The sequence below is a fragment of the Saccoglossus kowalevskii genome, chromosome 16 (assembly GCF_978046115.1).
Source record: "Saccoglossus kowalevskii chromosome 16, keSacKowa6.1, whole genome shotgun sequence".
NCBI classification, from domain to species: Eukaryota; Metazoa; Hemichordata; class Enteropneusta; family Harrimaniidae; genus Saccoglossus; species Saccoglossus kowalevskii.
The window spans coordinates 949,795-964,695 of NC_140656.1; the positions used below are offsets into that span (position 1 = coordinate 949,795).

Here is a 14,901-nt window from a genome sequence, read left to right on the forward strand (position 1 = left end):
TTTCAAAATGTGCTGACAAATCTTTTAAAAGTCTATAGAAATAATGTATATCAATCTGATTTTTTTAATAATTTTTTTTTTAAAGTAAAATTTTGTCTTAATATATTATTCATTTACTGGGAGTTCTTCGAAGATGCAAGATGGATGAAAACAAATCTGAATACAATAAAAAACATGCCGTACAATACAACTGATTGTAATGAGATTGACTAAAGTTCAATTTGAAAAAATGTTGACATCTTATGATAGTATGTAATATTTTTGTAGGGGAGTGATATGAATCTAGGTAACTTACTCTACATGTAGAAATATCCAGTCCTATTGGACTGGCAGTTTAAAGTCCTATAGGAATTGCATAGTCCTATAAGACTTATGATTTCACACACCAATCCTATAGGGCTGATGATTGCACACACCAGTCCTATATGACTGGCAGTGTAAAGTCCTATAGGAATTGTATAGTCCTATAGGACTTATGATCGCACACGCCTGTCCTATAGAACTGGCAGTGTAAAGTCCTATAGGAATTGTATAGTCCTATAGGACTTATGATCGCACACGCCTGTCCTACAGGACTGGCAGTGTAAAATCCTATAGGAAATGTATAGTCCTATAGGACTTATGATCTCATGCACCAGTCCTATAGGACTGGCAGTGTAAAGTCCTATAGGACTTGTTGATTCCTATAGAAATTTACATAAAATCCTACAGGACTATACATGTCCTATAGGATTTCATGAAAAGTCCTATAGGATTTTTTAAAATCCTATAAGATTTTAAAAATCCTATAGGAAACTTTTGTAAGGGCCTAATTACGCGAAGAACATAGAACACTTCAGTAGGTTGTTATGAGTTAATAAATTGTTTGTTTGATAAGCGAAAATGAACAAATGAATACTAAGCCGGGGCCGGGTATTTGAAACTAAAAACGAGATCTCGGCAGTTATTTACCAATTAAGGATCCAAGCAAAGCGCAAAGACTTATGGGAAGGAGATTGAGTAACGTATGCTGCATGCATGGTCGCGTTCGCGTTCCGCATCACAAAAAATAAATTTTATGTAGCGCCCTCGACGGTGTTACTGACAATGACCCGAAACGTAAACTGAAAGAAGACATCATATTTGCCGGTAGATGGTGATAGTGTGATCTGCGGGTAGGTGTACCTTCTTCGAATGTATTTTATGTCACATTCTGTAGTTTTACCAAATATTAGCTGATAGTTGGCGAATCGAATGAATGGCCAATTTCTCCGCCACGCTGCTCAGCATGGTGTACGTCGATCTACAGGCAAATTGACGAGATTAGAATTAGTGTGATATTTTCTAGTGTCCCATGCCCCCCCTGTCTTACTAAGACCTAGGGTCTAGTCTCCCCAAGATCTTTAGGTATCCCCCATCCAAATCACAGTCAGCAGCATTTTTCATGCACAAGTCGATTGTAAGGGACCAAGTCGCCTTGAAACAACAAAACAATTGAAAAAAAATCATTCTGGGAAGTAAGGATTTAAATATAAATTGTATAGCAAAATCCCGGCCCCCCACTCCCTATATTTAGGGAGTTCCCTCATTTTTTTTGACCCCCTCCCCTATCTAGGGAAAAGAAGAAAATTTAACCCCCCCCCCTTTCACGGGCTTTTCCGATGAATTTCACCCCCTATCTAGGGAACTTTTCAGTCTAGAACTCCTTTTAAACCCCCCTTTTTTGTATATCTCGGGAAGTGTTTTGAAATACACCCCCTATTTTGAGAATCTCGGGAAAACAAGCAAAAAATACCCCCTTTTCTACGATTTTCTCGGGAAAATGTTCCCGAGACAGATCGTCAAAAAGTATCCCCTTTCCCGAGAAAATGGGAACGCGCATGCGGCCCCCTATGGATCCTGAGTGGGGGGCCGGGAGCAAAATACGTCCATAAATGTTTTACAAAAAGTAAGTGTTTCCCAAATAAGGAAATATTTGATATATCATATTAATATACATCTGTCACCGTAATGCCATATGTTACAACGTGACGTCATTTTGTGGTATTGCACATGGTATAGTTTCATCCTACCATATTAGGAAACACGAATTCCAAATATGGAATGATTACACACTTACAACATAGCTGCCCCAGGGTTTGACCGGACACACACAAAGTATGCACAAAGATAGTACGGCAAAAGTATCAACCTACTCGCAGCGAAGTTGATGCAACGGTGTATTGTCTTTGTGCATACTTTGTGTGTGTCGATCTTTGTGTGATACTTTGCAGTATCCTTGTAATTATCTCATATTACAAGGATTAAGAAATATTATGAAATAAAAATATGGGGTCACCGTACTCAGTTCAGAGAAAATCATTCAAAAAGGTACAGTGAAAATAGTATTTTTTGTCTGTTTTAGGGCATTTTACCATTGTTTCCAATGGCAAGGATATATTTCCAAATTTCAAACTTTTGATTAGTGACATTCTGCTACACTGAAGCCAAACAAAGTTTAGCAAATAAAGCAGCCCGAGCAATGTATGCATTGAAACAGTTCCTACCATCAGAAACAAATTGTAGAACTTTCATCCATCTTTTAAAAAGGTGTATTAACCAATATTATTGTACGGGTTTGAAATCTAAGGGCATGAAATTCAACATTACAAAAAAATGGAAAAAAACAATAAAAAAAAATAAAAACACAATTAAAATTTTTCAAACAACTACGAGGATTGAACAAATTTTTGGCAAATATTGCATGCAGAGCCGTGGTGGGAGTATTCCTACTTTTAGTAGATATTCAGATCAATTTTATAAAATACTGAACTTGTATCAGCAGGCAATAATATCACAAAACAAGCATACCTTGAACAGTGGTTGTTTTCTTCAATACAAAAAATGATGAACAACATCAATTTTTCACTGGAAAAGCTGTTAAACAAAAATACATTGAAATTTTGAAGAAAAATTATAACTGAAAAAACAAAAAAAAATAAGATTTATAATTTTGAAAATACTTAAATGTTTTCAATTTGAAACAAAAAATTTCAATGACAAAATTTCGAACTAGTAATCTCAATTTAGCAACAGAAAAAGGGTAACATGCGCAACCAAAAATACCTACTGAAAACGAAATAGAAGATGAACTGCACTTACAAGACATTTACATTTCCACAAGAAACACAGGATGATCTCCAGCAATTTAATTTCTTGATGACTTCAAAAGATGATGTAATAATAAAAAAGATTGGCAGCTATATTCATAACACATTTCAATCAAGAAATGAAAATGCCATTCGATATGTAACACTTGCTTTATCATTTTTACAACTAACTTTCTTTTTGTAGTAGTAGTTATCACAACTAATCTTTATTGCTATTAAACTGAATGCTGTTGCATTTACAGAAATTTCCTTGTTTATACAAGGTTATAGTGACAGAGCCAGTCAGCAAATTTTTGAATATGAAAATATTTTCGGTTCAAAGATAATTTTGTTGTATTCACATTGAACTGCTTGCCAACCTGTAATACTGTTATTTTGGTATCTTTTCATCAATCTCTTTTGAAGCTACAATATGCAGTGTCTTTTGCTGATTGATCTAGGATCACTAGGCTTCGGATGGGAATTTCTCATGTTGATGTCAAATACATCAGTCTGGCTAACTGGCTCACTCAGATGGGACCAAGCAGTTGACTAGTTTATGCAAAATTTGGAATCTCACAGACATCTAAAAACGTAAAAGCTTAAAACAATTAAAAAGAAATGATTTACCAAAACTGTAAGTTCCTTAAACATAAGTTGAAAAGTATCTCAAATCTTCTAAAAGTATATCCAAGAGACCTTCTTATTTGGGGTAAATTCTTGATCATCAAACAGAATTCAAAAAGTCTTTAAAATAAATAAAAAAGAACTGTGTATTCTTGAGAGCTCAAAAGGTGAACTTTCCAAATTCTGGAAAATAAAAGAAATGAACAAACAAACGATTAAATAACATCTAATGAGTACTTAACTTATATAATAAACTAGTAAATCCATCAGATAATACAGAGATAAGAAAAAAAGTTGGAATGCAATCAATAACACCAACATTAATGGATCAATTCTAAAAAGCAATATTAAAAAAAAGCTATAAAACTACTAAAAAAATACTAAAATGTAAATTACAATATGCAGCCATTGTTATTGATTAAATTAATACTATCTAATCACATTTGATTCCTTATTACACTATTAGGTATCTCTGTACTATATGATCTTGTTTCTATGCCTACCAAAGAGTTGCTTTGTAAATTCTGTGTTTGGTATGGTAATAAATGATTATTGCATTGTTTTATGTAGTTGTACACAGTACACTAAAAAATTCAACTTCCTGTAATTTAGATATTGTGCCCAGAAACCCCATATTTGTTAAACAATATTTAAATAATACATTAGTGCAAATATACAATAAAACTTTTCCTAGTTATGTTCTTTTAAAAGAACATCTTCTGTCAAGCCTAATCTCACAGTACTTACAGGATTTAAATTACAATGGGTAAAAGACAGAATATTAGTGTGAACAATCATTTCCCATGATGCCTTGGTGCAATGCCCAGCTTCTCCTTTAAGATGTCTAATACCAGGATTCAATGGGAGGTAACAATTTTAAAGCACTTTTTAATTCTTTACAGAGTAAAGTGTTATCAATGGCAACTTTAGAGAATACGCAACAGATATGGAAACATGCCGATGCTGTATGTTTTGATGTTGACAGTACAGTGACCATTGATGAAGGAATAGATGAGCTAGCTGCATATCTTGGCAAAGGTGAGGAGGTTGCAGCATGGTAAGTATACATGGTGCAGTCTACTTGCTTTTCATTTGAAACCATTCAAATTAGTGTAATCCTATTAATTACTGTTCAGACAGAGTCTGAAAATAGGAACTTGTAGCTCTACAGAATCAATGTTTATTGTTTTTAGCAGTCTTTCAAAATTGACTAAAGTTCAGGATAATATTGTCAGTTTTGTGCTAGTCTCATTAAAATCTTGTGTGATTTTGCAGCATTTTTAGCAGAGCAGAGCAGAGCATAAGCTGAGCTAGTGAAATCGTCATATTCATTGTAATTGCCATCTGTCTCGGCTCTCCATTGCATGTTTTGGCATTCGGTGTACACATAAACTTTGTAAATTGTTTACACCTTTTTGAAAAACAGTTCTATTCATATTGGTTGAATACTTGGTAATTAGGTATCATAGGTGTTTTTTCTTTCTCAGATTTGTTCATTTTGTGATGTTTTCTTATTTTTCTTATGGAATGGGTTTCTGTCCTTTTTGTGCTAAAAATCATCAAAATCAGATGGATTTTGTTCAAACCTTGTATATACGTTGGACATTATAGGGCCTTAATGCACATCATTTTGTTTTACGATCTGATTCAAGATGGCCGAATGGTGGCCATTTTTGTGCTAAAAAATCATCAAATATCAAGCATTTATGGATGGATTTCGTTCAAACTTATAACATACATTAGACATTACAGGTTCCTGATGCACGTCATTTTATTTTTCAGATTGGATTCAAAATGGCTGACTGGTGGCCATTTTGTTTTAATGATTGGGATTCTAGAGCCATATATCTCTTAAATGCTTTGACTGATTATATTCAAATTTTATATATTTGTTATACATCATGTTATATATGTATATATATATATATATACATGTATTCAAAATGGCTGATTTTGAATGCTGTTCCAGAGCAATATCTCTCAATATGGACAAGTACTTGTTTGACGATCAGATACAAATGTCAATCATTTTAATGTTAAAAAATCATATTTCTGACATGGTTATATTACTATAAATAAAACTATATATCTTAAATTGGAGAACTAACAGGGACTGCGCCATGCATGGCTAGTTAATTTAATAATAATACTTTATTACACATTCAGGATATGGGGTGAGAATACCACCAAAATTAGCTTGGTGTCATTATTTGAACATTGTTTAGTTGTTTGGTCTTTATTTGGAAACTTGTTTGGTTATTATTTGGTCATAATTCAGTTATTTGGTCTTTATTTAAACATTATTTTGCGCTTATTCCATTATTGTGTTATTACTGCAGCATCGTATTGCCATTGTTTCATTATTTCAACTTTATTTCTTAATTATTTCATTATTGTGTAATTGCTACAATATTATTTTGTCATTGTTTCATTATGTTACAATTGTGTCGGTATTTAGACATTATCTTGACATTCAATTGTTATAAGATTCGGTTATTTTCACGTCCAAATGTCTTGACATTCGTTTCGCTTAACATGCGATTACCTCAACATTTGGTTCGCTTGACTTGCGATTACCTCAACATTCGATTACCTGACCTACATTAGCTGACCCTGCTATACATGTAGTATTCAATCCATAGTCCCGGGCCGCCTCCGATAAAGCATTGCTCAAGATGGCAATGCGGCCTTTGTAAAGTTAGCGAGAATTTCTAAATAATGGTCGTTTCACCAACATTCAGGGAACGGACTGCGGTAGTCAGAGCCTGTTGGTTGGAGAATATTACTGTCGGAAAATCTGTGTAGTTGTTGTATTATCTCAAACGCTGCCGCCATCAAACAGACTCTTACCACATATTGTTCATGGCTGGTATTATTTCATCTATTTTTTTCCCAATATTATTACCAACATATATCAATAGTTTTTTTGTAATTGTAGTCTGTTGATTTATTTTTTAAACCATTGTTGTGCTTTAGACAGTAATTCTTGTAAAATTTGTATGTTATATATATATGTGTTTTAGCAGTTAGTGTAACCATTTCAATTCCTTCTGAGGAATGTTAAATGTTTCAATAAACCTATAATACTGACTGGGTATTAGTAGATGGATTACGCAACATCATGTGTGTAGATAGTTTTAATGCCGCCTTTCATGTCTGACTTTATATTTAGTATTAATAGTAGTTGTTTACTTCAACTGTATAAACAACACGTGTTAATTATCTCTGTATTACTGAGAAATAAATCAGTTCTTCTTTAGGTTTGAAACAGTCAACATCGCCTCGTTTTACTCTCTCGCACACACACATACGTCGAACCTTTTCCTACAATTACTTCTCCAAATACGATGACTGAAGTGAGGAGGAATTATTACACAGTTTATCGTGACACGGCTGGGTTTCATTGCCAATAGCAATCAGGACTGTGTCATGAGAGTTTTTCGCCAGCCATGCCTCGCATCTGCAGTAATCTTTGAGGTTTTCGTAAATGTTGACTTCCTCTCGCAAAGCAGTTTCACAGTTTCAATTTTGTTTTGATTCGATTAGTGTGAATGTCTCCTCCATCAAATTCCCCATATATTACTGGCCAAAGTAGCCTATCCGACGGTTAACAAAACCCAATTCTGTAGTTGACTAAAAATTTGCTATTTAGTAGATGGGGAGCTGAATTCCATCAAATGCATGCCCCCGGTTGCAACAGGTTTTCATAAGTTGCGCCATGGACTAATTAAACTGGGTTGCAGTTGTATCTGTGAAATTTCGCTTGCTGCACACGGTTGTCGATAGATGAAACTGTGGTTATAAACATTTGCTGCTCAGTATCACCGCACAATGTATTTACGTAATTTACAGAAATATCAGTATTTGTGGGCGGGATTCATTCATTTTATCGAATAATGTATGTTCGTGTTTATTCATATCACATTTATTGACAGTATACTTCTTAGAATCATCATTTCATAACCATATGTTTTCTCCGTATTTCATTTTATGCATGTAATCCTACAGGAAACTACTAGTAAGCATACCGAGCATTAATTTAGCCAATATTTGTTCGAACATCGGAGTAAACACCGTATTTATATTGGGTCAATGAGAACGCCTAAGCCCTACAAATTTGTACTCGTATCTATGGCAACGTTGTACGTTTTTGGCACTCATATTGGATCATGTGCGTTTTAGTTCACATCTGTAATTCAGATGGAGCGGCACAAAATTTTACATAAGGGGCGAGATCTGCTCACAACCTCTAGGGAGTCCGGGGGCATGCAAACATTTGAAATCTAGATCCTCTAAAACGTATTACGCTATTTCCTGCATTTTGAGGGGAAAATTTTGCTGACACAAAGGGTTTCCACTTGATTTTGGAGGGGCGACGCCCCCAACATTTTCTAAACGGTCCTTTTCAGGGCCACCATATCTTCCCAAAAGAGTGATACCGTACCAAAAATTACATAATTTTATTATATTCACACAGAAGTAATAAACTGTCACACATACTCGCCACGACTGACAAATTACTCTTTGTGTGGAGTATAAACAAGGAAAACATTTTTCTGCGTGTTTTTTCCGTGTCCCTAAATCTTTTGAATGAAAAAAACAAAAAAAACATGCACGCATGTCAATGTTACTATAGTAGTCTGAGATGTTATGACTTAGGGTTAGGAGTACTTTAGGGTCAACTACTAGTATCTTATTTCGGGATCGCAAAGACTAATTGATATACAGTAAAATACTTTATTTTAGCTGGAAATAATTTTCGCAGTTATTTCCCCCAATCACTCGCACAAACGCACACACATATGCTATTTCCATATTTTGAATACGTTGGCAACGAAAGGGACAAGTTTAAATCATATTTGTATTAACACAACTTGAAAGCAACAGTCTCACAATGAATACCGGGGTATATGTTTATCAATTATCAAACTAAACATTCAATGAAGCGGACTGTGACGGTTAAAACGAAAAGACAAGGCTAAGACAAAAGCATGTGATGCTACTACACGTGCGGGGACTACACGTTCAAGTATCCAACTTCTCAGCTTACAAAACATGATTAGTATCAGCAATAATTTCTAGTACTGCCTGGATAACTGCGTATTATTAGTTGACATCAGACATAACTCTGTACAGGATTTTTTGAACAATGTCTCAAATTCCCGAAAGGATATATTCAAATAAGTTGGGATGAATATGAATTGAATATCCTTAAGATCTTTTGAAAAATCAGCTAAACAGTTCACCACCACGATTATGGTGAAATGGCGAGTTATCAACGAAGACGACCGGACGTCTCCGGTCATGAGCTGGCTGGTTCAAATTTATCCACTTTTACAGTGATGAATATTGCGTTTGAGTTGAGTTACTAGTAATTACAAGCCTGATTTACATTTTTCATGTGGTGTTTTTCGTCAATGTCAATATAAGTGCGTTGGGAAAAGGCATAATTATATTGCGTGAGTGAAAGAGGTTGGTGAGAGACTGTCACAATGCGTAATATTTATTTCCAACGCGCGTGGTCGACGCCTCTGAGTGCATTTATTTTGTATTTTTATTTTAGAAATGTATCACTGGCTGCATTTTTTTTGTTATGTCTCGCACTCACTAAAACGAAGGACCGCGAAGGACCGAAGGACCTAACCGAAAGACCGAAGGACTTAAACGGGTGTAATGACTATAAAACGCTGATACGAATTACGTTGTTATACGTTGCATTTGTTCACAAATTATGCAGTAGCGATAAAATTTACAAAAATAATAAAAAAAGCGAAGGACCACAATTATATTATAAATATGAGTGAAGGACCTTGTTTTTGTTGTAAATATGAGCAAATGATCATGATTACGTGATAAAAATGAGCGAATCACCACGATTAAACTATAAATATGAGCGAACGACCACGATTATATTATAAATATGAGCGAAGGACCACGATTATATTATAAATATGAGCGTAGGACCATGATTATGTAATAAAAATGAGCGAAGGTCGACATTTATATTATAAAAATGAGCGAAGGACCACGATTATATTATAAATATGAGCGAAGGACCATGATTATATTATAAAAATGAGCGAAGGACCACGGTTATATTATAAATAAGAGCGAAGGACCGTGATTACGTGACAAATATGAGCGAAGGACCATGATTACGTGACAAATATGAGCGAAGGACCAAGTTCATATTATACATATGAGCGAAGGACCACGTTTATATTATAAATATGAGCGAAGGACCACGATTATATTATAAATAAGAGCGAAGGACCATGATTACGTGATAAAAATGAGCGAAGGACCAAGTTTATATTATAAATATGAGCGAAAGACCACGATTATACTATAAATAAGAGCGAAGGACCACGATTATATTATAAATATGAGCGAAGGACCACGATTATATTATAAATAAGAGCAAAGAACCATGATTACGTGATAAAAATGAGCGAATGACCACGTTTTTATTAAAAATATGAGCGAATGACCACGTTTATATTATAAATATGAGCGAATGACCGTTATTACGTGGTTAATATGAGCGAAGGACCACGATTATATTATAAATATGAGCGAAGGACCACGATTACGTGATAAATATGAGCGAAGGACCATGATTACGTGATAAATATGACCGAAGGACTATGAGTACGATATAAATATGAGCGAAAGACCACGTGTATATTATAAATAAGAGCGAAGGACCACGATTACGTGATAAATATGAGCAAAGGACCACGTTTATATTATAAATATGAGCGAAGGACCACGTTTTTATTCAAAATATGAGCGAAGGACCACGATTACGTGATAAATATGAGCGAAGGACCACATTTATATTTTAAATATGAGTGAAGGACCACGTTTTTATTAAAAATATGAGCGAAGGACCATGATTATGTGATAAAAATGAGCGAAGGACCACGTTTTTATTGTAAATATGAGCGAATGACCGTTATTACGTGGCTAATATGAGCGAAGGACCACGATTATATTATAAATATGAGCGAAGTACCATGATTACGTGATAAATATGAGCGAAGGACCATGATTACGTGACAAATATGAGCGAAGGACCACGTTTATATTATAAATATGAGTGAAGGACCACGTTTATATTATAAATATGAGCGAAGGACCACGTTTATATTATAAATAAGAGTGAAGGACCACGATTACGTGATAAATATGAGCGAAGGACCACGTTTATATTATAAATATGAGCGAAGGACCACGTTTTTATTCAAAATATGAGCGAAGGACCACGATTATAATATAAATAAGAGCGAAGGACCATGATTACGTGATAAATATGAGTGAAGGACCACGTTTTTATTAAAAATATGAGCGAAGGACCATGATTATGTGATAAAAATGAGCGAAGGACCACGTTTTTATTGTAAATATGAGCGAATGACCGTTATTACGTGGCTAATATGAGCGAAGGACCACGATTATATTATAAATATGAGCGAAGGACCATGATTACGTGATAAATATGAGCGAAGGACCATGATTACGTGACAAATATGAGCGAAGGACCACGTTTATATTATAAATATGAGTGAAGGACCACGTTTATATTATAAATATGAGCGAAGGACCACGTTTATATTATAAATAAGAGTGAAGGACCACGATTACGTGATAAATGAGCGAAGGACCACGTTTATATTATAAATATGAGCGAAGGACCACGTTTTTATTCAAAATATGAGCGAAGGACCACGATTATAATATAAATAAGAGCGAAGGACCATGATTACGTGATAAAAATGAGCGAAGGACCACGTTTTTATTAAAAATATGAGCGAAGGACCATGATTACGTGATAAAAATGAGCGAAGGACCACGTTTTTATTGTAAATATGAGTGAATGACCGTTATTACGTGGCTAATATGAGCGTAGGACCACGATTATATTATAAACTGTTTTCCATCGTAAATGGTCTTCTAGGCTCGACAAATAATTTGAATGCGTTGCCGATTCACGATAACAAAATAAATTTAGCGAATCGTTTTAGCATGTTTTTCGTGGATAAGATTAAGAAAATCAATCAAGGACTAAATCTAAATTTATTGAATGGAAACCGTTTTAACAAACTGCACAAGTTCTCTGGTGATGAATTGAAATGTTTTGAACCAGCCACGGAGGATGAAATAATTAAAATTATAAAAAAATCGTCGTCGGCTTTGTGCGATTTGGACTGTTTACCCACTAATATATTAAAAGATGAAAAGATCCTTTCTATCCTGCTTTCACCTATAACAGATATCATAAATGAATCACTTCGCACTGGAAGTGTTCCTGAGAAAATGAAATGTGCGCTGATTAAACCTCTGCTCAAGAAAGCATCGTTGGATTCAAACATGCTGAAAAATTATCGACCGATTTCTAATTTGTCTTTTATATCTAAAGTCCTTGAACGTGTCGTTGCATCCAGAGTGAAACAACATTTAGAGAATTATTCATTGTATGAAGAGTTTCAATCAGCGTATCGGACCGCACATAGCACTGAAACGGCTCTTTTGCGGGTCGCTAACGATGTACTATGCAGTATTGATAATTCTAAGAATTCAGTTGCTCTCGTACTTTTGGATCTTTCAGCCGCTTTTGATACTGTGAATCACAGGATTCTCATCGATAGGTTGAGATCAAATTTTGGTTTAAATGGTCTCATCATCAAATGGTTTGAGTCGTATTTGAGTAACCGCATTCAAAAAGTGAAAATTGGAAATGTATTTTCTGATATGACGTCTATATTAGTAACCGGTGTTCCACAGGGCTCCGTCTTAGGGCCATTATTGTTCTCAATGTACATGCGTCCATTGGGCGAGTTATTGCGACGTCACGGCGTAAAATATCATTTTTACGCCGATGACACACAGATTTATTTATCGGTTTCTGAAGATGATCAAATTCGCGCCCGGGTGATACTTCAGACATGTATTCAAGATGTTAGCGATTGGATGTCTTGTAATTTCCTACTTTTGAATGTGTCGAAAACTGAATTTGTGTGCATGTCGTCTCGGAGATTCTCACAAGACTCGTGTCCTTTGTCTAGTATCGCAATTGGAGAAGAATTGGTTAGTGCTTCGTCAAGTGCTAGAAACTTAGGTGTCTTGTTTGATTCGCAGCTATCTATGGAAACACACATTTCTACTATTTGTAGATCTGGATATTCCCATCTAAGAAATATTAATCGTATTCGTAAATCATTATCCCAATCTGATACTGAAAAGTTGGTACATGCTTTCATATCTTCTCGCTTAGACAGCTGTAATTCATTATTGTCTGGTCTCCCTGTAACTAAGATAAAACCTCTTATTCGTGTACAAAATGCAGCAGCCCGCCTTGTCACTCATGCTCGAAAATATGACCACATTACAGACATTTTTATTAAACTTCATTGGTTACCAGTTGTACAAAGAATCAATTTCAAATTACTTTTACTAGTGTATAAATCTTTGTATGGTTTTGCCCCAAATTATCTATGTGAATTAATCGAATTTTATGTACCGAGTCGTAGTTTAAGATCTGAATCGAAGTTTCTTATTAAAACTCGTCAGATGTGTAGTAAAAAGTCCAAGGTGTTATACAAAGACCGTGCTTTTGAAAATTTAGGTCCTAAACTTTTTAATGAATTACCTCTGTCTGTTCGTTCTAGTCCTTCAGTAGACATTTTTAAATCCAGACTGAAAACGCACTTATTTAAATGTGCTTTTAATATTTCACTGATTGTTTATTGTATCAGCGCCTTTGATTTTCATATGTTGGAATTGTTGCGCTTAATTAAATAGAGTTATTATTATTATTATTATTATTATTATTATAAATATGAGCGAAGGACCACGTTGATTTTATAAATATGAGCGAAGGACCACATTCAAAATAACGTAGATTCACTCAATAAACTTAAATAACAACAATCACTTTAATGTATGCTATTCAATATCACGTATTGTCGGCTCTCCTCCGCTGTTAGCAATGCACATTTCAATTAAAGAACTGAATATTTCATTAGAAAATGAACAATATGTATAATATCAAAGTAATCGGACTTTGGTTTGCAACAAGAATTAAAAAATATCAATTTTTACCAAAAATATTTATCAAAATTTGAGAATTAAAGATATCGTCACGAAATGAATTAATCTGAGAGAGGTATACATGTAGTACCTATATATATAATATCAAAGCAATCAGACCTGCGGTTTTCAACAAGTCAAAAATATCACTTTTACCAAAAATGACAAAAATATTCATCAAAATTGGAGAATTAAGGATGTCAACACGAAATGAAAAAAATCTAAGAGAGGTCTGCTCAATGTACACGACACCAAGAATCAAAGCAATAGGAATTGTAGTTTTCAAGAATAAGTTGAAAATAAAAAAGTTGACACGAACGATGGCGGACAATCACTTATATGATAAGCTCCGATCGACAAAGTCGTAAGCGGAGCTAAAAAAGAGAAATAATTATACAACAATTATCAAATTAATCATTTATTTTTTTCTATGCTAAACTGTCACGTGACTCTATTCGAATGACCAAGGCACTGACGAGTACATAACACTAAACGCGTAACAAGATTTAATATAGCTGCAAGCAACGATTACCGGCTTTCGATGCTATGCCTGCGTTAGCGCTGAATTGCATTTATGCAACAGAGTTATGGCATTACACTTCTGTGATATCTAGGGTAATGGAGACATGTACGGTGATTCTTTTACTATATACTGTAGACAAATTGATCACAATGTATGTTGATCTAGTCACAGCATGGTGAACTGATTACACTGTATGAATTACATGACCATATATGGTCATTGAACATGTTAGCAATTTATCTTGTTCAATGCCTTCAATATAGCATTGTTTCCATGTTTGTACTTGCAATAGTGCCTGAGATATTAGTAATATGCACATTTAATGAGTTCTATGACCATATATGGTCATTGAACATTTTAGCTATTTCTCTTGTCCAATGCCTTTAATATAGCATTGGTTCCATGTTTGTACTTGCAATAGTGCCTAAGATATTAGTCATGCATTTTCATATCTCTAACTTCAATAGTGATCGAGATATTATAGATATGCATATTTAATGAGTTCTATGACAATATATAGTCATTGAACATTTTTGCCATTTCTTATTTTCA

The 14,901-nt window shown here is 34.4% G+C and overlaps 1 protein-coding gene across 1 annotated transcript in view; it reads left to right on the forward strand.

Annotated features, from left to right (window-relative positions):
* The first annotated feature begins 1,082 nt into the window (after positions 1 to 1,082).
* Positions 1,083 to 14,901, forward strand: part of LOC100367966 (phosphoserine phosphatase-like) — a 40,929-nt gene continuing 27,110 nt past the window's right edge. Inside the window, exons 1-2 of the mRNA XM_085491560.1 lie at positions 1,083 to 1,154; positions 4,637 to 4,791. Coding sequence (XP_085347686.1) covers positions 4,652 to 4,791 — 140 coding nt within the window. The 5' untranslated portion in view covers positions 1,083 to 1,154; positions 4,637 to 4,651. The remainder of the gene's footprint in view (positions 1,155 to 4,636; positions 4,792 to 14,901) is intronic.